Genomic DNA, 21,230 nt, shown 5'->3' with positions numbered 1-21,230 from the left:
ACATCCTTAACCATTAGAGAAATGCAAATAACAACAACTCTGAGATACCATCTTAGTCCTGTGAGAAAGGGTAAAATCAAAAACACCAATGATAGTTTATGCTGGATAGGTAGTGGAGAAAGGGGAACACTCCTCCACTGCAGGTGGGAATGCAAACTTGTACAGCAACTTTGGAAATCAGTATGGCAGTTCCTCAGGAAAACAGGCATCAGTCTACCACAATATTCAGCAATTCCACTCTTAGGCATATACCCAAAACATGTACATTCATACAACAATGACTTCTGTTCAACTTTATTTATTGCAGCATTATTTGTATCGGCCAGAACCTGGAAACAACCTAGATGCCCCTCAACCAAAAAATGTATAAACAAAATGTGGTACATATACACAATGGAATACTATTCAGTGGGAAAAAAGCAAAAAACAAAAAACAAAAACAAAACGATGTAATCTTAAAATTTGCCGGCAAATGGGTAGATCTAGAAGAAACCATCCGGAGTGAGGTAACCCAGTCACAAAAAGACAAACATGGTATGTACTCACTCATATATGGATTCTAGACATAGAGCAAAGGATTATCAGCCTACAATCCATACCTCCAGAGAAGCTAGGAAACAAGAAAGACCCTAAGAGAGGCATACATGGTCCCCTGGAGAAGAGAAAAGGGGCAAGATCTTCTAAGCAAATTGGGAGCATGTGGGCAGGGGAGAGAGAGTTAGGAGAAAGAGAAGGTGAGAAGAGGAGGGGAGAGGAGTACATGAGGGAGCAGGAAGATTGAGTCGGGGAGATGGGAGAGAATAGAGGAGCTTAAGAAAAGAGACACCACAATAGAGGGAGCTATTATAGGTTTAAAAAGAAATCTGGCACTAGGGAAATGTCCAGAGATCTACAAGGATGACCCTAACTAACCATCTAAGCAATAGTGCAGAGACTACCTTAACTTCCCTTCCATGATAATGAGATTGATGACTACCTTATATGCTATCTTATTCTGTTTTTAAGTTTTCTCTTTTTTTATTTTATTTTATTCAATTTTTACAATTCCACATCTGTATGCCTTCCATACTGTCCATTCTTGCTTCTAACATTCTACCAGCCTTATCCATATTCATTCTCCCCACAAATCTCTCTCTCATTTTTCAGGTCTATTTTGGCAATATCTATTCTTAAGTATTAAAAAATGCAATGGTTTATAAAGTTATTAGGATGAGTATATACTATTTTGAACTTAAAACCTACTGAATAGAAAACACTGTTTTAAAAGGTTAAATTTAGACACAATATAATGAACACTCAGAATATTAAAATTATGCTACCTACTCAATAGAGATTTGCCTTAAATTTAAAATAAATCATGAGTTTTAATTGCAGTAGTATTAATTTGTGGAGTTAAAATTAGAACCAACATCTAGTAATATTATCAACACATTATCCAAAATATATTCCTATAAACTTTTATTATGTTACTGACATATTTTTTAAAGAATTAGGATCTATTTAGACATACAAATAGACTTAAAATCATACCTCAAATATGGGAGTTTGACTGACAGCAGTTGTAGACATGGTAACAAGGTACCACATGAGCTCATATATATTAAAATGTACTTTTAACATATTCAGATATCTCTAAACATGAACTATTATAATATATGTCATCAAATAAACATGGCCATTTAGCATATTTTTAAATAAAATTTGTAAATGGGATTCTATACGAGAACCAAAGAAAAGGTAGACATATAAGAAAAGCAGAAAAGAAAAAAGAAAACTAATATTTCTGTTTACTGGGATGGGCATTCAGATGCTTCTATGTGCACTTGACATAGCTTTCATGTGGAAGTCATAACACAGATTACTGATGTGGACTTTCTCCACCTATCACCAGAGTCCCTAGGTTTTTGCACTCAGGTTATGAGATTTGGCAGCATACACCTTAAAAACTTATCTTACCAACACAATATTACATTTTATTTTTTAAATAGGGTAGTATCAATTAATTTCAACAGCAAATATAAAGTAATATTAGGAAAGGACAGTTTTTAATGAGTCCCTCCTCTATGAAATACCTTTCTTGAACATCATTGGAGCAATTTTAAATTTATTTTCTTTACTTGTTCATGGTGATTATAAAAGGAAATTATATGAAAAAATATAAACTATAAAACATACTGAATAAAAACTAAAGAAAAAACATTTGGATTAAGATATATAGCATAATAATTACAGCTTAAAGAGTAAAAGCTGAATAAATTATTATAAGTATAAAACATTATAAGGATGTTTAGCAAATTTTTTAATTTAGGAAGGATATGACTATTAATAGAAATAAATCGATGAAATTAATGCTATAAACAATTCACAAAATATTCTAATGAATATAAATTAGCAATTAATTACCTCAAATAAATAGCATCTGGAAAAGTCAGGCAGATTCTGTTGGACAGATTTTAATTAGATTTTAACTTCTATGGTATGTATATTTTTTTAAAATATTAAATCTGAATTGAGTATAGATATTAAAGAATGTCCATTACTTATAGAGGAATTAACATGTATCATGGATCCAGATGAAGAGTCATAGATTTGGGCATAGAATGTTTTCTATCAAATGTAGATTGAAAAAACAAAAAAGGATAAATTAACAAGCAATGACCTCTTTATATTACATAAATAAAAAGACTCTATACATTAGATTGGAACAACTCACTTAGGCTCATACAGTATGACTACATGCAGTGTCAATCACCGAACAATCATAGTTGTCAAGTGAAAAATATCTTTCCTTGCAAGTATGGGCTTCATCTGGCCATTGTTGCACTGAGGCTCACGTATTTTGCATATTTCTCAATTTCAAATTACATTCTTGACAAGAACTGTTTGGAACCCAGGTATTTATTACAGAATACCAATCCCATAGAACAAGATATTGATATTAAATCATTTTCATGGTTTTCTGGTAACAGAATGGCTCAAAATGAGAAAAAATGAATGCAAATAGCATGACAAATCAAAGTTACGCCTAAAACGACCCTGAGGAATTAAGAAAGAAGGAGGAAAAGAAGAAAGCAAGAGTGAGAAGTTAGGGAAAATGGAAGAAAGAATGTATGGATGAAGGAGGAAAAGAAAGGAGAAAAAGAGAGAAAGGAGTGAGGCAAAGAAGGATAATTCAAATTTCCAGGGCCATTTATTCTGATTAACTTGCAGAATGTACTAATATAATATTGTTCTCTTGCCAGAAAATAAACTATAAAATTTCTCATTTGAATACATACAAGTAGAGACTACATGGTTTCTAAAATATTGTTTCCAAGATAGCCTGTCTGTTTCTTAACTTGATATATTTTGAATTTTTATCTATTGTCTGATTCCATTAGTCCATAGTCAGAAGCAAACTAGCTTACATTGCAAACAGAAGTATATGACATATTCAATAATCCATAGAAATATTAGCCTTCTTAGGAGAAACAAAATTCAAAGAATAAATACAGAAATGTCTTATATTAGGTAAAGAAATAGTAACTTTTTTCTCATCTGTTTTAGTCCTCACATCATAAATCATGTAATCAAAGTAGGGAGGAATAACAAAATAGATATTTGCAATAAAAATGTGAAAGTAATGTGCCATGTTGTGTTGAAATCAATGAATGAGAAAATAAGAAGCCTAGGCTGTGTTTAGCTAGAGACCAGCAGAGATTTGCACGGCTCCTTTAAGGGAGATTTCCTGAGTCAGCATAGCAGCAAAAAAATGCACGGTTTTTAATAATTCAATGCTTTGTATGAGCAGCTGGTTTAAGAAAAATTAGAAAGAGAGTAGCTGGTGCATTGGTGGCACATGCCTGTAATTCTAGCACTCAGGAGGCAGAGGCAAGCAGATCTCTGTGATTTCAAAGTGAACCTGGTGGACGGAGTAAATTCCAGGGAAGCCAAAAGTTATATAGAGAAACCCTGTCTCAAAAAATAAAACATAGGAGTAAAAGAAATATAAAAAACATCCACCTAAAGATGGAAAGCACAGACAGAGTCTGGATACTATATGGTGTTGTGTTGTCTTTGTATTGTTTGACTCCTGAGAAAATAGCAACAATTGTTAAAAAGAAATGCTGCTGAATTAATTCAATTTATATATTTTAAAAATACTTTGACTTCAAAATTTAAGTCCAAGGACAAGTTACTGGGTAAAAAGATTTCTAATTTTGTTTACACAGAAAATAAAAAGCTGTGGATTCCTTCCAGACTAACATGGTTTGATCAAGCAAGACACCCTAGTTGATCCAATATACAGACCACGAAAGCCAGGATTTCTGCATCTTCTTAGGATCCCCATGTCAGAGCCCCCTACCAGTGGGAAGCAGTTTGGAAAGAATGACACCCAAATATTGTTCATAAATGTTTGTTTTCATTTAAATGGGGTTGGTTATAAATGGTTAATGATCACAACCAATCTCTTTAATGGTAAAAGGGGGATTATGGTATAAAAATGTATACTTTGTGTAGTGAGAGAGTCCTTCTGTGGCACTGACCATGCCCATTGGGGGGTGGAGCCATGGGCGGAAGTGACCTGTGGAAGGAAGTCGGAGGGAGAGCCGGGAAAAGCTCTTTTGCTGGCGTGACTCGGACAGGAGAGGATCGGGTTGAATTTCCTGGTGTTCATCTGTCTAGGTTGTAAGTTATTTCTCCCTGAATAAACATCTATTCTGCCTACTTGTTTATCCTGATCCTTATTTAACCGCGATATCTGGTGTCAGAAGCGGGATTAGGATTTTCACGGGACCTGGGTTTCACCCAGGCGGCAGACGCCGCTCCCCTCCCCCACCTTCCCCAACAGGCAGGGTTTAACCAGGTGGACTCACTGCAGCTTTGGGACATTTGCCTCTTCCTTACCGCAAAGGAGATCTTTGCCGCCAAAGCGGACCTGATAAGGCACTCACCTCTTCTCATTTTTGCCCATTTCCGCACGGGACTTTGCATTCGTGCAGAGCCGCTTGGCGGCACCCGCCCTGCTTGCGCATTTAGTCTTGTGTTCCCAGTAATTCTAAAAGTCTCCTTTTAACAAAATTTTGCTTGCCATAGTTTGTTAAGAACTATTCTACAGGGACCGGAATCAGAAGGATCGTCTGCTGCCAGACAATATTTGGCGGTACACTTCTAGGCAGAACCGGGATCAGACGGGCCTTGGCGGCTAGGCGCTATTTGGTGGCACACCTCCAGGCGTAACTACCACAAGCTGAGATCTACAACTAAAAGCATCAAAGTTCCAGGACAGCAGAATTACACCTAAGGTAATTGTAACATCCTTTGCAATTTAAGCTGATATAAAATCTAAGATCGATTGTTCCATAACTATGGCAGATAATTTTACAATGTAGAACTTTAGGAATTATTTTACTTCATATGTAGAAGGGATTTTAGCAGAAGAAACTTATGACTGGACCAATATGTACTTTTATTTTGTAATAGCAATGGGTTTCATCATTAATATGATGTTCTTAAAGAAATGGTTTGAGATTACAACAAATAAGGAACTTGTACAAACCATAGGACACTTAGTAACAAGGATTCAAAACATTGAAAATGATAAATTCAAAACATAGGGACAAGGATTGGAATGGATTTTCGTTTATTAATACAATTAAGGTCAATTTTATGATATGTATATTTCTCCTCTTGTTTAAGTATTGTGTTTATATAGCTCATTTAAAATGTAATGTATAATTTAGTACAGATTTTTAGATAGTTACCTATAATAGTCAAAACTTATAGTCAGGATTGTTAGGATTTCTAGATATACAGAGATATATTTGAGATAGATAAATATTCTTCAAAATTTTCAAAGCCCTACAGAATATGGCATTTAAAATAGTTTAGGTTTTTTCTTGAAAATGAGATGTAACTGCTCCTGGCAACACCACCTTCGTCAGAAAGGAAGGTGGACATTGAAGAAATGTGTTTTGGAGTTTGCTTTCAATATGGCAAGACTAGCCATTTGTGCAAGATACTGCTCTTATCTGGACTGCTTGACTTTATGCTGTATAAAGTGACTGCTGATACAAGATGGACATTGCTACAGGGTTGCTGCTTCATAGAAGAGTCTATCAGACAGTCTGCAAGACACAGAGAAAAGTGACTGACAAACTGCCAATACAGATGGACAATTTAAAGTTTCCTACTTTGATGAGGACTCTGCCAAACACACTATGGCCTATAGGCTGAAGATGAAACATTACAGAACTTCGAGTGACTGACCAGGTGAGTTGTCTCTGTCATTTCTAGGGTTTATATATTATCCTTCTGTAGTGTTTGATGGAGTTGAAGACAGATAATTATGGTTATCATTTTCCTTAGTTAGGATTAAATATAAGTTACATATAACATTTAGACTCACAAAGATAGGATAGATGATAGAATATTTTCTTTAAATCTTGCTAAATGCTAATGGACTGAATATTGTTAACTGAGGTTCTTATTTGCTAACTGTTTTGTTATATATTTTGCTATTTTAAGGTTAAAACCTTTCTTTTTTATTTTAGACAGAAAAGAGGAGATGACAGGAGATGTCAATCTGTAAATATGTTTCTCTTATTGGTTAATCAATAAAGCCCTATTGGCCAATAGGAAAGCAAGATAGGCGGGACTAGGAGAGAAGGAGGTTTCTGGAGGAGGTAGGAGAAGATTCAAAATGTAGGACCAAGAGAGCAGAACTCCTTTCTCTGGTAAGATAAGACCACATGGAAATACTTAGATTAATAGAAATGGGTTAATATTATGACAGAGCTAGCCAATAAGAAACACTAGTAACAGGCCAACAGCTTTATATCTAATGCAGTGTCTCTGTGTGATATTTGGGGCTGATGTGGCTGTGGGACAAGGCTGGTGGGAAAACTACTCATAACAATACACAGCATTGATATAACTGTTGCCGAACAACTGCTGGGGGTGAGTCTGGGACCAGTTCATGTCGAATGCCCCCACACCCTTCCCTGGGAACTTCCTGGGTTAACCCTGAATCCTGCTCCCCCCTATATCCTGTTCTCAGTGAGAACACTCCTAGTTATCTGATACACAACCCCAACCCCATCCAGAACCTCCCTACCCCCCAGCCCTGTGCCCTATCTAGCCCACTGCCCCACTGCTCTGTTTGAGCACTGGAGGAGAGGGCGGGTCCAACAATCCCACCACCTCGGGAACTTTCTGGATCTGCTTTGAGCACACTAGATCCTCCTGCCTGATTTTGACACCCCATCACCGAGCCTCTACTGGAGACCCTGCCTATCCACATGGAACCACACTGAGTCCCTGCCTGCCTGATATTTGAACCTCATCACCAGGCCCCTGCCTGAGTAGAGACCTCCTAGAGAGTTTGGACCACCCAGAGCTACAGACAAAACCCAATGAACAATGACTTGCAAATGAAAATTTCCTCCAAGGGAATCTCACTGGGGAAACAAACTACTCTTAAGGGAGGACTGCATGCCCAGCAGTAGATGACCAACAGAAAAAAAAAAAAAAAAAAAAAGGAACTCAACAGCATCTTTGGAGGTGCCTTGCCTCATAATACATGTCAAGGCTTTTACCTTTTTTTAAAAAAAATTATCTTATTTTTATTAGTTAATTTCATTTCTATATTATTTTTCATCTTTCTTTTTACCCTTTGGGTGCTTTTCACATACATTATGGCTTCCAGTTTAATGTTTCTATGAGATTCCTGAGGGTATGAAAAGTAGGTACCTTTACTGTGTTTTCTCTTGGACTCTTTTCCTTCTGTTTGTTTTGCTCTATTCTCATGTGTTAATTTTTGTCTTATCTTATTATATTTTACATTATTTTATTACTATCCTTTACAAACCTGTTAGTTTTCCAATGAGAACAGGCCTCCCAGAGATATCAATAGACCATAGCATAATAACATACAATAAGACTAGGCACAATTCCTCATATCATGACTAGGTGATAAGCCAGTAGAAGGAAAAGGGTCCCAAGAAAATTTTACAGTTAAAAGGAGTCTAAAACACAATTCTGACTGATTTTCTGTGGTACTCTGGCTCATGTAAGGGAAGAACGGAAGATGATAGGATCTAAGGGAATGAAAATAATGCATAACTTGGTTAATGATGTGCCAATTAGTTCACTAATCACTAATTAGTAACAAATGTACCATACTAATGCAAGATGTTAATAATAGGAGTAACTAGATGCTATATATATGGGAACTGTATAGCATTTAATTTTTTTCTGTAAGTCTAAAGTTAAAGTTATTTATTTTATTTTTTAGGGGATTTCTCTTTTATTTGAAGGTTTTTTAGTTTAGTTTAGTTTTGTTTTGAGATTATAATTTTAGGATTTAATTACATTTGTCCCCTCCTTTTCCCTCTCTAGACCCTCCCACATACCCTTTTCCACTCTCCTTCGTATCCATGGCCTCTTTTTTCATTAATTGTTATTGAATACATATATTTATTTTTGTACATACATATATATGCCTAAATATAACCTATTGAGTCAATATATTGTTACTTGTATATGTTTTCAGAGCTGACCATTTGGAGCTGAGTGTTATTGTCTGTAAAGGATGTCAATTTAGTTGCCTTTAGCTCTTTATGTATGTTTTCATGAAAATTGCCTCATCCAATTCAACATGTTTATTGGTGCCATCCTTGTTCAGGTCAAGATTGGGTAGTCATTGTGGTGAGACTCTATGAATATAACTTCTGTTGTAACTAGAAAACACAATAGCACAGCATACTTCATGATCTTCTGGCTCTTACACTTTTTCTACCCTTCTTCCACAAGGTTCCATGAGTCTTAGGTGAGGTAGTGTCCTGTAGATGCTTTCATGGTTTATAGTTAATGTCTATAGAAATAAAAGTTAAGTCAATATGTAACTTAGTTACAAATAGATGACAATAAATATCATAGAGTTCAATTTCAATGGAATCCTGGAGATGTATGTAAATAATATGACACCAAATTAACTTTATAAAGGAAGATGAAGAAGTTGAAGCATCAAGTAGGCATAATTATTTAAAGATAGTTTGTATACTATGTGATTTAAAGCATGGAGCCTGAATGGGTCTGCACCAAGTCCTCTGAGTATGTGTTTTGGCTGTTAGCTTGATGTTTTGTGAGACTTACAACAGTGGGAATGGCTATATCTTCGTCATTTTTGCTTGCTTTTGAGACTTTTTCCTCCTATTCAGTTGCTTTGTCAAGTATCATTGTAATGAATTCCACCTTGATTTTAGTATATATTTTGTCTTGTTTAGCTGTTGTCTCTTGGAGGCCTACTCTTTTCTGAAGACGAAATGGAGGAGGTGGACCTGGGGGAAAAGTGAGGTGGGCAGAGCTAGGAGGAGTAGAGGGAGAAACCTGTTGGGATGTATAGTATGAGAGAAGAACCTATTTCATTAAAATAAGTAAATAAATAGAAAATAGGTACTTCAATTGTTCATATCAGTTAGGCAAAAAGCCTTTTTAGTACCATTTTAGTAGAGATTATTATTGCTTAGTAGATTCTTATTGATTAAAATTTGTATGTTCATAAATCTCACAAGTAAAGTTGAAAAAAATGTACCTGAAACATATGCATACATTAAATTCTCAAATAACAAAAATTAAAGTATCTTGAGCATTCTAGATTAATGTATCAATAGAAATCCAGAAAGAGATTAGAAAACTGAAGGCAGGAATACAGGACTACTAAACGAATTCATCTTTCCCTGCTTTAGTCTTAGAGATTACATTTTGAAACAGAATAACCCAATGCCTATTGAAGATAACTGAGAAATATTCTGAGAAACCTAAGACAACAATAACAACAACAAAAAAATCTGGATCTTGTAGTAATCATAGTCCAAACAGAAAAACAGTGTTTAACATAATAAATTTAGAAACATAAGTATTCCCAGATAATTTGAGAATCACCCAAATCAGGTCCACTGATTTCTTTCAAAGTCACCTCCACTTATACTTCAGAAAATTTGTACATTTCATTAACTTAACCATTTTCTTTAAGTAACATCCACTTCTTGTTGAAAATCAAATGTACATGCAAATTATTTTTATACTAAGGAAAGTTATATGGGCCAAAGTTGATGATCTAAGTTTTGGGATTTATGTAAGAGTTGTCTTGACATCTGAGAATCTTCAGAAATTGAGGACTTTCATTTTAAAAGTAAATAAAGCCAAGTTTTAATTCTATATGTTGATAAAACAAAGATTTATTTCATTGAAGTCTGAGTGCAGTATCTTAAGGGCAAACTATTATTGACAACATTTACATGTAAATATTTACATAAATAAGAAATACTATATATAATAAAGGGAATACAAAAATTGTTTCTAGTCCCTTTCTCCTAAACTTTATGTTTCTTTAATTTCCTCAGGATTCTGTCACGAATCTGTTTTGTCTTCACACTATAGACAATAGGGTTCATGAGAGGGGGAACCAGCAGGTATACATTGGCCATGAGCACATGGACAAATGGGGAAGCATTCTGCCCATAGCGACGGATCATAGATAACCCAATCATTGGTGTATAGAAAGTGAGTACAGCACAGATGTGGGAAATGCAAGTATTGAGGGCTTTTATCCTCTCTCCTTTGGAGGCTATACTGAGTACAGTGCCCAAGATGAGGATATAGGACAGGAGGAGAAGCAAAGAATCCAGTCCCATGGAGAAGATGACCACCATGAGACCATAGATGCTGCTGACCCAGCGACTGGATACAGTTGTCTTTATGAGGTCCTGATGCAGGCAGAAGGGGTAGGAGAGTATGTTGATAACTCGATATTGAAGCCTCTTCAAGAGGAAAGAGGCTGGAAAGACAAGAGCTAAGGCTCTTCCAACAATTGCAAATCCAATTCCAGCAATGACACTGTTGGTTAGAATGGCTGCATAGCGCAGAGGTTCTCGAATTGCTACAAAGCGGTCAAAGGCCATGGCCAACAGCACAGCTGACTCAATAATTGAGAAAACATGAATGAAGTACATCTGGACCAGACACACATTGAAAGGAATCTCCCGGGCTTGGAACCAAAACACACTGAACATGGTAGGTAAGGTCGTAGTAGAGAGGCCTAGATCAGTGAGTGCCAGCATAGATAAAAAGTAGTACATTGGCTGATGGAGGGAAGACTCGGTTCTGATAAGGAACAGAATGGTAATGTTCCCTGCAATAGAAGTGGCATAAACCAAGAATATTGGGATGGAAATCAAGCCATATCTTGTTTCAAGGCCTGGGAAACCAGTCAGAAGGAATCGAGGGTACAGAGTAGAATCATTGACAACAGACATTGCACTGATAAAGGCCTCTCAATCTTCAATGGAAGTTAAGAATACAGAAAATTAGAGTCGCTGACAACTCTGTAATAAAGAACAAAGCTTGGATTTTAATTCTCCTTTGCTCAATATATTTAATTACCACTTGTATTTGTTAATTAACCCATTAATTCTCTTCCTTCATTGCATATTTATTAAGAACATAATAAAGGAAATCTGTTATTGTTAAAACAGAAGAGTCTATAATAAATATCTTATATACATACAAGCTTTGAATAGGAAATAAATAAAATGTTAGCTTAACTCTTCAAACATAATTTTAAAACACACGGTGATATCTAAATAGAAAGGGTGCTAAGCTTACCCAAGAAAGTCACAGAAAATTTATTGAAGGCAATTCTTGAATTACATCTCAAATGATAGATATGCTACATAGAATCAAAGGGCTATTAAATAGTTTATTTAACTGAATGGCACCCATGCATATTAATGAGGAACTACTGGAGCATAGATCTTATGCCCAGCAAGTATCTTCCTAATGCCAAATACCACAGAAGGACCTACCATTACATGTACTTTTTTTTTTCCCTATACATATAAATGTACTGTTAAGTGTAACTCATAAATTAAGCATAATAGATTAATAATGACTAGCAAATAGGACATTTTAAAAACTTGTGCTAAATGTTATTTCATGCAAATTACATTTTTCTAAAATTTTCCATTAAATATTTTTAGGCAAAGTTGATGGGAAGAAACAAAATGGCAGAAGTCAGAACTGTGGATAAGGGAGGAATATTGTGTTAAACTGTAATCAAATTCTGTAAGACCAGAGTGAATCTTCAGATGGGTGCTGAAGCTAAATTTAAACAAAAAATGGGTAAGAAATAAAAAATACAACTTGTGAGGTAATTCTTACTGTTTCTTATGGAACTTGATAAAGAAGCAATCAGCTTGATTTAATTGGTATCAAAGAAGAATCAGTGTTAAAAGTAATATAAATGATTTCAAGAAAAAGCCAGGAGAAGCCTTTAAGTTATTGTTATAATAAAGCTATGGGTGAAAGTAACTTCTATTAGTGAGTGTTATAAGGGAAATAGAGTTGTAAAGTTACAGACAGACAAAATGACAGTGAAAACTGCAGATCATCATGACGTTTAGAAATATTGAACAGCTCACTTACTGAATTTTTCCCTTTGTTAAAATAAACAGAATAAAAGTCGTGCTTAGAAACTTGGGTAAAAAAGCGAGCAAGTTAAATCCAGTTAAGTTATGATAAGCATAAGATGAATGTGTTGAGGGGAATTTGTATATTGTGCCAAATGAGGATTTTGTAATCCCTTGTAAAGAAAGGATGAACAACCACTCCACAGATGAACAGGAAGAGAAAGCATCATAGGAAGCCAATGTCCAGTTGCAAGAAGACTTGAGAACTCATTGAGCACCATGCTGTCATCCACAAATCGGATGTTCTAGGTATCAAGCTTGATTAAAATTTTATTTTCACAGAGTATTCTACGTTAAATTCTACAACAAAATTCCTATTCCCCATTTACTAAACCATCCTCCTTCATCAATACAATCATGTTGCATTTTTTTTCCTGAGTAGTTTAATTATAACATAACTGATTAGATAGTACTCTAAGAGGTAACAGGTTTTTCCACGGTTATTGTAATATCCTTTCTTTTAAAAAAGAAAAAATAAAGATAGTATAATAATTTATCTCTTTATTGTATTTTATACAGTGATCTATATACTATAATAACCACATAGTAGAATATGTATGTATGCTTTTTATACATTACCTTCACTTCCCTTAGTTTGATGTCATAAATTTCTGATTTCCTTCATCACTGAGTAATAAGAAGAATCCCTTTGGCACCCCAAATTATTTTCTCCCTTCATTATACCCACCCTCAATAGTTCCAGTTGTCTTTAGTCTCTTTCTCAGGGAAGCATATCAAGATTCATCTCTTAGGTGACTCTCTTACTCCTTAGAAATATGCCTGTTTTAGAGGGTTCAGTCTTGTCTCACTGTTGGTTATAAACATGAGCACTGGCTTTCAGTGGCTACTCTTCTACACTCAGGGAAAGTCATGTGGCAACTGTAATCTATCTAAAACTTTAAAAGTCCTGCTTCTAAAATTTTCACTCAGGGTTCAAAAAAACCCAAACAAATAAAGGAACTACAAATAAGCGAGGGAACTAAAATCTGAGGAAAAAAGGAAGTGACTCACACAAAACTTCTCCTCTGCATGTTCTTTATTCTTTTTCTGTTCTCTTTCTCTCTTGCTGTTCTGTTTCTATGTTTTTGTCTATCTCTGCATTTCTTTGTCTCTTGAATTCTTGTGTTCTTCTATAACTCTTTTTCTGTTTTTTTTTTTTTTTTTTTTTTTTTGCTCTTGAATTCTGTCTTTCCCCAGTTCTTGGGGGTACAAGTATATGTACATTTGCAACAGTAATTCTTTTTACAATACAATATGAGGCTTGAGTTTCTCAGGGTCAGTAAGGCAGATAAGATTTACACACAGACCAGGCTGCAGAAACAAATAGAGATAGCTGAACTGAACAAGGAGGAACTAATGGGCCACTAGACTGATAGCTGGGAAGCCAGAATGGGACTGACTCAGTCCCCCCTGAATATGGGTCTCAGCCAGAAGGACTGAGCAGTCTAAGGAACCTCAGACAGTGGAGCCAGGATGTATCCCTGGTGCATAAAAGGACCTTGCGAATACATCCCCCATGGAGGGATAACTGCCTTAACCTAGAGACAGGAGAGAAGCCCTAGTCCCTACTTCACATGACCTGTCAGATCTACATGACCCCAACTGGATGACATTCCCCTACATATGGAATTGGGGTGGGGGGATGGGATGGGAGGGTGGTTAGGGTGCATGTGAGAGGGCAGAGAGGGTAAAAGTGAGGGAGGGAGGGAAGGATGGAGGGAGAGAGGTAGGGAGAACTGGGATCAACATGTAAAATAATAAATTAAAAAAAAAAGATTTACACACAGAGCAATAAACTAAAGCTGTTAGAAGAAACTTTTAGCACCAGTTACTTAGGGCTGTAGGTCAAAGAGAGGATCTAAGTTTAATTTGCATAAGAAATAAAATCTGGCCCCTTCCAGTGCTCTGGTCTCATTGGAAGCACAAGTCTTCAGGAAAATTTAATTTTCCCTGAGGATGAGCAAATGGGCTGATTACCTATGTCTTGCCTTTCTCTTCTCAAGGGAAACAGGAAGGAGCAGTAAAACTCTGAGTTAAAATCTTGAGTTAATATAACAAAAAGTTTGAGAATCTTTTAGTGCAGGGTTAGTTTAGGCTATCACTTCTCTGATTGCCAGTGAGGTAAAGCCAAGGACCTGCATCTATGAATCAACAGCTTTGGAAATGTAGTAATTCTATGTCCTTGGATATAGATGATGTCTTAGATGAGATGGTTTTGCCTGGACCCTAAACACTGACCAATTGCCTGTCAATAAAGATAATTTCAGGAAGGCAAATCTCTGCAACTACAATGGAAAGGAGAATAAGGACCTGATAAAGGGAAACAGGCCTCACATACAACAGAGGAATAAAATCAGTAAACTAGGACCTGTATAGTTTGATCTCAAGTAAAGAAAAAGATTGATCAAGATGATGGATGAATCTTAATTTTAAATGTGGCAACCATAGACACTGACTCAAAGACACTGTGACCCTACTCAAGGCAAGATCGAGTAGGGTTAATTAACTCATGATTTATGTGGTGAGGTAGAACATCACGTACCCACTTCACCTGTTTTGACACTTTTAAATTTTACTTAGCATTAGACTGTAATGTCTTTGGACAACAGAGATGTTAGTACTGAATTTCAATAGTAGAAACTGCATTTTCTCACCCCAAGTAATTTTCATGGAGAACAGTGTAGCAAGGTGGGATAGAAGCTATTTTATCCTTCTTACCTGTTCCAGAGCAGTGATTTCACATAATCTAAGATCAGCAGAAACCCTCAACTTCCTTTCCATGTACTGAAATTGTAAGTATAAAACACATCAATCTTGTACCCACTATTCTTACCTCAAAGCCCTTGCCCAGGCACACCTGAGTACAGACAGGCATTCACCCTGACTCAGACTGAGTTTCTGGTCTGTCGATCTGATGGATTGTCTGTATGTATTGAAAACTACTGAAGATTAGAATAAGAGAAGAATAAGACACACAGTGTATCCTAACACATACAGGTCTTTATAGAAACGCATTTGCTTCTAGGCAAGGTTCAGTGTCTTCTGTGACTCTAGAGCCTACAAAGGGTATTTCGTGCATTGGACATATTTGGCAATAACCAGTCAGTCACTTGAGTATTAAGGACTCAGAACTCATCCCTCTTGACTAATATATTCCCTTTAGCACATTTTTTTCTCAATAAAAGCTCTAAGGGAAATAATTGATGCCAAAACTATTTATCCTCCTTAACAGCAGATGATGGACATGTCAACCTAGATTGAGAAACTATTTAAAACTCCCTTATAGATTATTTGATGAGGAAAACAGCAGAGCAGGATTACTTATGCCTTTCTTGAAATTACATTTAATAGTATTGTGAAAAAAATCTAAATCTTAAATAAATACTATGTGTAATGTATTATTTCAAATATTTGACTATTTGAATATTTAAATATCTAAAATGAGAGATTATTTATTCCTCAATGACTTCTGTGGAACAGTCATAACCTGATATCCAAAGCTAGAAGAGCATAACACAAAAAAATTAACATGTAAAAAACATTAAACCTCATGAATTTATTATAAAACTTAAACCAAATCATTAATATAATCTGTTGATTACAAACACACACTGCTTCTGCTCTGCTTCTTTTGTATTTGATTCAGTCATCAAAACCATTTATATATTAAATTCAAATGAATTTGCTATTACCTTAAAAGAAGAGGATCATAATTTTTCTTTATCTTAGTACAAAAAAGCTATAATAAACAACAAATCTTATTTGGAAAATATAGTAGTAAGATAATCTCCCCATAGATAAAAAGAAGATAATAATAATAACTATGTTCATCTTTAAAATATGTACAGTGGTATTATATTTTATTTTCAATATAATTAGATGATAAAAAGAAAGAAAAAGAGAAAATCAAAGGGAAAATAACTATATTAATATCCATAGGCAGTAATAATAAACTGTAAATGAAAAAAATCTCAATGAAAAGTCAGGAAAATCAATAATGTAATTAATCAGTATCACAAACATAAAAGTTTTATACCTAAACCAATTTCTTAGTGATGTTAAGAAGGAAATGAAACCTCAGCTACAATGTGTATTCTAGTATCAAAAGTGCAGAGGAAAGAGAAACTGATAAAGGATTAACCAGACATTGATACTTACAAGTTTAAATTTTATTAACATAAATTTAAGACTATTTATAGAATTGAGATGTATTATATGTATACATTAGATGATGTAATATTATGAGAATAGATAATCACTCCAAGCTCAAATTTCAAAGAAAATATCATAGAAAACACAAATGCCAAATAAATAGTTACAAATATTTGAAGTTGAAATAGCACTGAATTAACAGGTTGGTACTACCTACAGCAATAATAATCAAGAAAGTACAGAAAAACATACATTGGAACATTACAGAGAAACCAATATTAGACCAAAATGCACAGGTATACATACATTGCATAACACATCACTGAGATTCTAGATTAATGCTTAGTTTATTCTTAGTGAACTATCCAGTTATATAAACTATGACTTGATCTTATCTCACTATGCACAAAAGTAAATTCTACAGAATTTCTATATACCCAAATATGACAATTAGGTCATAAATTTTTCAAAATTCTCATAGAAAAGTATGAACAACTGCAGAACTAAGCATATAAGCTACCCACTTATCTATTTCAAGCATGTCCTCTGCTGCCTACACCACAAGAATACAGCTGAATCCAGTGAACAATTTTTTCTTTGCAAGTGTCAGGATGCAGAGCTTGGCCAATTGAGAATGCTGAAAAGACAGTAGAAGAAATTCGAGATTTCTGCTCATTTCTTGCTTTTACTGTACACAGACCAGGCACAGGTATAGCAGATATTCAATGAATACTCATTCCTCAATTTCAACCTTATGCGTATGGCTCAGCTCTTTTTGACTCTGACAATCAATCACTATTGCACTTGGTTGCTCAGTCATAATTGTTCTGCATACTAGAGAACACATTTCAAGCTCCTTAGTCAAAGTTGTATCTTTCCTCGACTACCCACGCTAAAAAAGAGGTCAGTTTGCCATTCTCTGCTCTTTTCCTACTTGATAATTCCTTCATCATACTCTTAAAGGCAGTACTGAGTTACAGAAAGTGTATCATCTATTCCTGACAGGACTGGTTTCTTGTTTCTTTGTTTTTGTTTTTGTTTTTGTTGTGTGGTATAGGCAGAATCCATATACACTTCAATGAAATCTAAGCTACAATTTATTCCTCTTTGGATAGTCAATCTCCTTTAATGATAGTTTACTATTTAGACGTATCTGTGCCCCCCCTTCCATTTAATGTCTCAAAGGTTACTAGCTAAGATACAGAAAATATTTTCTAACTCTACATGAATTACTGGGAAGTTGCTGCCTCCAAAATGGTCCACAAAAAGCATAATATGCATATATTTCTTAAAGTGCACTAAAATTAAAACAAATATTTAAACAAGGCATTGGTCTCTCACGCCTTTAGTCCCAGCACTCAGGGGGCAGAGGCAGGAAAAATTTCTGTGAATTCGAGGCCAGCATGGTCCACCGAGCTAGTTCCAGGACAGGCTCTAAAACAATACAGAGAAACCCTGTCTTGAAACACACACACACACACACACACACACACACACACACACACATATTTCACATATAAATTATTACATTATTTCTATTTGAGGCAGTCTGTGTGACCTACAATTCCAACCTCATTCTACCTACCTTTTCCTTGCTGTGATGGGGTTTTGGACATGTGTGACCATGGCCAGGATCTGAACTCAATTTTTTTTTATGCTCACACAGCAAGCACTTTAAAACACCAGTTCTTCTTTACCACTTAGGTCATGTATACTGTTTACATATCCACAGTATTTAAAGTAATAGCTGCCACAATATATATTGCATTTGTTCCCAAACATTTGACTTGGGTTACAAAATTAGAGCTAAAATTTACATTTGTGTTTATGCATTGAAGACTAAACACACAATGTTCTGTTGATGGATAGTTATGATCCCATGCTAAAAATTTGCACAGTTCAGTGAAAGGAAAGTTAATATATGTGAAATAATCAAATACTGTCCGTGAAGGCTATCCTAGGGACGATGACAAAGGAATCAAGTATCCACAATAAAATACTTCAAAATACAACACGAAAGACCCATGCAGACTTGTAAAAAGAAAGAAGACTATTGTCAAATGGTATTGATTTCTCAATTTTTTATCATTATTAACTATTGTAAATAGCTATCTTTCATAAGGAAAGTTACTATAATATTTTTATAATTTAAAACAAAATTATATTTTTTTCCAAAGCTGAATTTCCAGTACGTGTGTTTTCTATTACTAAGTCTCATAAAGATCTTAGGTACAGAAGAGGCCATTGTCATCATCACAATTTGGCTGGGAAAACCCAAATGTTGTTGTATTGATTTCAAATTAATTGAGACTGCATATTTAAGAAATAAACGAATTAATAATTTGGTTAGATATTACCCAAGAACTACAGCATATATTTTCCATGTAATAAAATAAACACCTTTCTGAATAAATCCCAGGGCAAAAGTCAGAGGGTATAGGTTACTTAAAACCTTCTACTTAACCTAAACTTGCGGAGAATTCCTAGACGAATCTGCTTTGTCCTCACACTGTAGACAACTGGGTTAAGCACTGGGGGGAGAAGCAGATAGATGTCAGCCATGAGAACGTGAACTATGGGAGAGAGATGTTTTCCAAAGCGATGGACCATCGATACCCCAATAACTGGTACAAAGAAGATAAGCACTACACAGATATGGGAAACACAGGTGTTCAGCGCCTTTAGTCGCTCTTCACGGGATGCAATACTTAGTACTGCATTCAGAATAAGAGCATAAGAAATAAGTATGAAGACTGAATCCACACCTAGTGTAGCAATAACTACACACAGTCCATAAACGCTATTGATCCTGGCATTGGAACAGGACAACCTTAGAACATCTTGGTGTAAGCAGAAGGCATGGGAGAGGGCATTGATGTGGCAATAGTGATAACGTCTCAGTAGTAAAGGCGTGGGTAGAACAACTCCCATGCTTCGTAGCAAGCAGGCCATACCAATCTTGCCAATCACATTGTTAGTAAGGATGGTGGAATAGTGCAATGGGCGGCAGATTGCAACAAAACGGTCAAAGGCCATAGCTAGAAGAACTGAGGACTCCAGAAAAGTGAATGTGTGGATGAAGAACAACTGAGCATAGCAAGCACTTGCATGGATCTCTCGAACATCCAACCACAGCACAGTAAGCATTGTGGGAAGTGTAGACATGGACATACCTAGGTCTGTCAGAGCCAAGATGGACAGGAAGTAGTACATGGGCTGATGGAGTGAGGGCTCTATCCAAATGACAGAAAGAATGGTTATATTACCAACGAATGCAATCAAATATGCAAGGCAAAAAGGCACTGAGAGCCAAGAGTGGACATACTCCAGTCCAGGAAATCCCTTCAGGATGAACATGGGCTCTGCAATACCACTGCTATTCCAGGCAAGCATGGTGAGCATCAAGAGGCTTGAAAGAAAAATGTCTTCTCATAGTCTTCTTTATTACTCAGATTTTTATCAGTACAATGCCACCAGAAACAACAACAAAAAACATATGTTTCTTCTATGTTTTCTATGTTCACCTTGGAAGAAAGAAGGAATAGCTTGTGGATATTATGTAATAAAATATTTACTGAAATTATGAAACATCAATAATTGTGCCCCATAAATACAAACACCCCTGACAAATAACTTGACAGATCTTCATTGAGAACATTGGGAAGAATAATCCAGAGTAAAAGCATAATAATTTTCATGAGTTCTTTAAAATGATCTTGAATAAACCAGTGACTGCTCAGAGTGCACAACCAAGAGAGACAACTGAACTAACCCATGACTTCAGCACAGCTCTCTTCAAATTGATCTTTGTTTCACATGATAGTATGAATCCGTAAGTCCTTCTAATGGTAGTTCTCTCATATATACATATATATGTATGTATGTATGTATGTATGTATGTATGTATGTATGTATATGTATATGTATATGTTTGTATGTATTTAACACCATTGTTTTTGTGCCTTAAAAGAGACCATGCACTTTTATGTTATCCATTGAGAGAGGAGGGAGGAAGAGAGGGAGAAGGGACAGTGAAACAGAGGGAAAAAAAAAAAAAAAAAAAAAAAAAAAAAACAGGCAGAGTCTGTAAAGGCCAAACTTAGGATGTTGCATGTGCTATGCAAGCAGCCCACCATGAGTACATTCTCCAGCACTTAGGATTTCTTGATTCACTGTTTTCTCTTTCAGAATACTATTTCTAACTTTTCACAGAACAGTAAATACAACTATTAAGTGGTATATTTGCACCTACTATGAACACAGAGGAGCCCCAGAAATGCAGTAGCAGCTCAGCGTCTGTTTCATTGCTCCTGAGAGATTCTGTTTCTGGCTGTTAAATCAGCCCTGACCTAATGAGAGAACTGTTACAAATGAAACCTTAACATTTCTTAATAGGATCTCAACTGTACAGGACTGACACTATATTATCCTGGTTACAATTAATTATGTTTATCTGATTTTATTTATATTTATTTTTAAGTTCTCCTCTACAATCTACCATATGACAACAAAAGGCTTAGGTCTTATAACCTGTATCTCCAAAGAGAATTTAAGTTACATTCTAGTTAG

At 35.5% G+C, this 21,230-nt stretch overlaps 2 protein-coding genes across 2 annotated transcripts; both read right to left on the bottom strand.

Moving 5' to 3' along the window:
- Nucleotides 1-10,355: 10,355 nt before the first annotated feature.
- Nucleotides 10,356-11,297, bottom strand: LOC127228041 (olfactory receptor 51G2). The gene has a single exon (XM_051192480.1). It carries the CDS (start codon nt 11,295-11,297, stop codon nt 10,356-10,358), a length of 942 nt encoding a protein of 313 aa, XP_051048437.1.
- Nucleotides 11,298-19,106: 7,809 nt separating this feature from the next.
- On the bottom strand, nt 19,107-20,054 carry LOC127228033 (olfactory receptor 51L1). Its single transcript, XM_051192472.1, has one exon. The coding sequence runs from the start codon at nt 20,052-20,054 to the stop codon at nt 19,107-19,109; it is 948 nt and encodes a 315-aa protein (XP_051048429.1).
- Nucleotides 20,055-21,230: the final 1,176 nt, after the last annotated feature.

This window comes from Phodopus roborovskii, unplaced genomic scaffold (assembly GCF_943737965.1).
Source record: "Phodopus roborovskii unplaced genomic scaffold, PHOROB, whole genome shotgun sequence".
Classification (NCBI taxonomy): Eukaryota; Metazoa; Chordata; class Mammalia; order Rodentia; family Cricetidae; genus Phodopus; species Phodopus roborovskii.
This window is presented reverse-complemented; position numbering and strand designations above follow the sequence as displayed.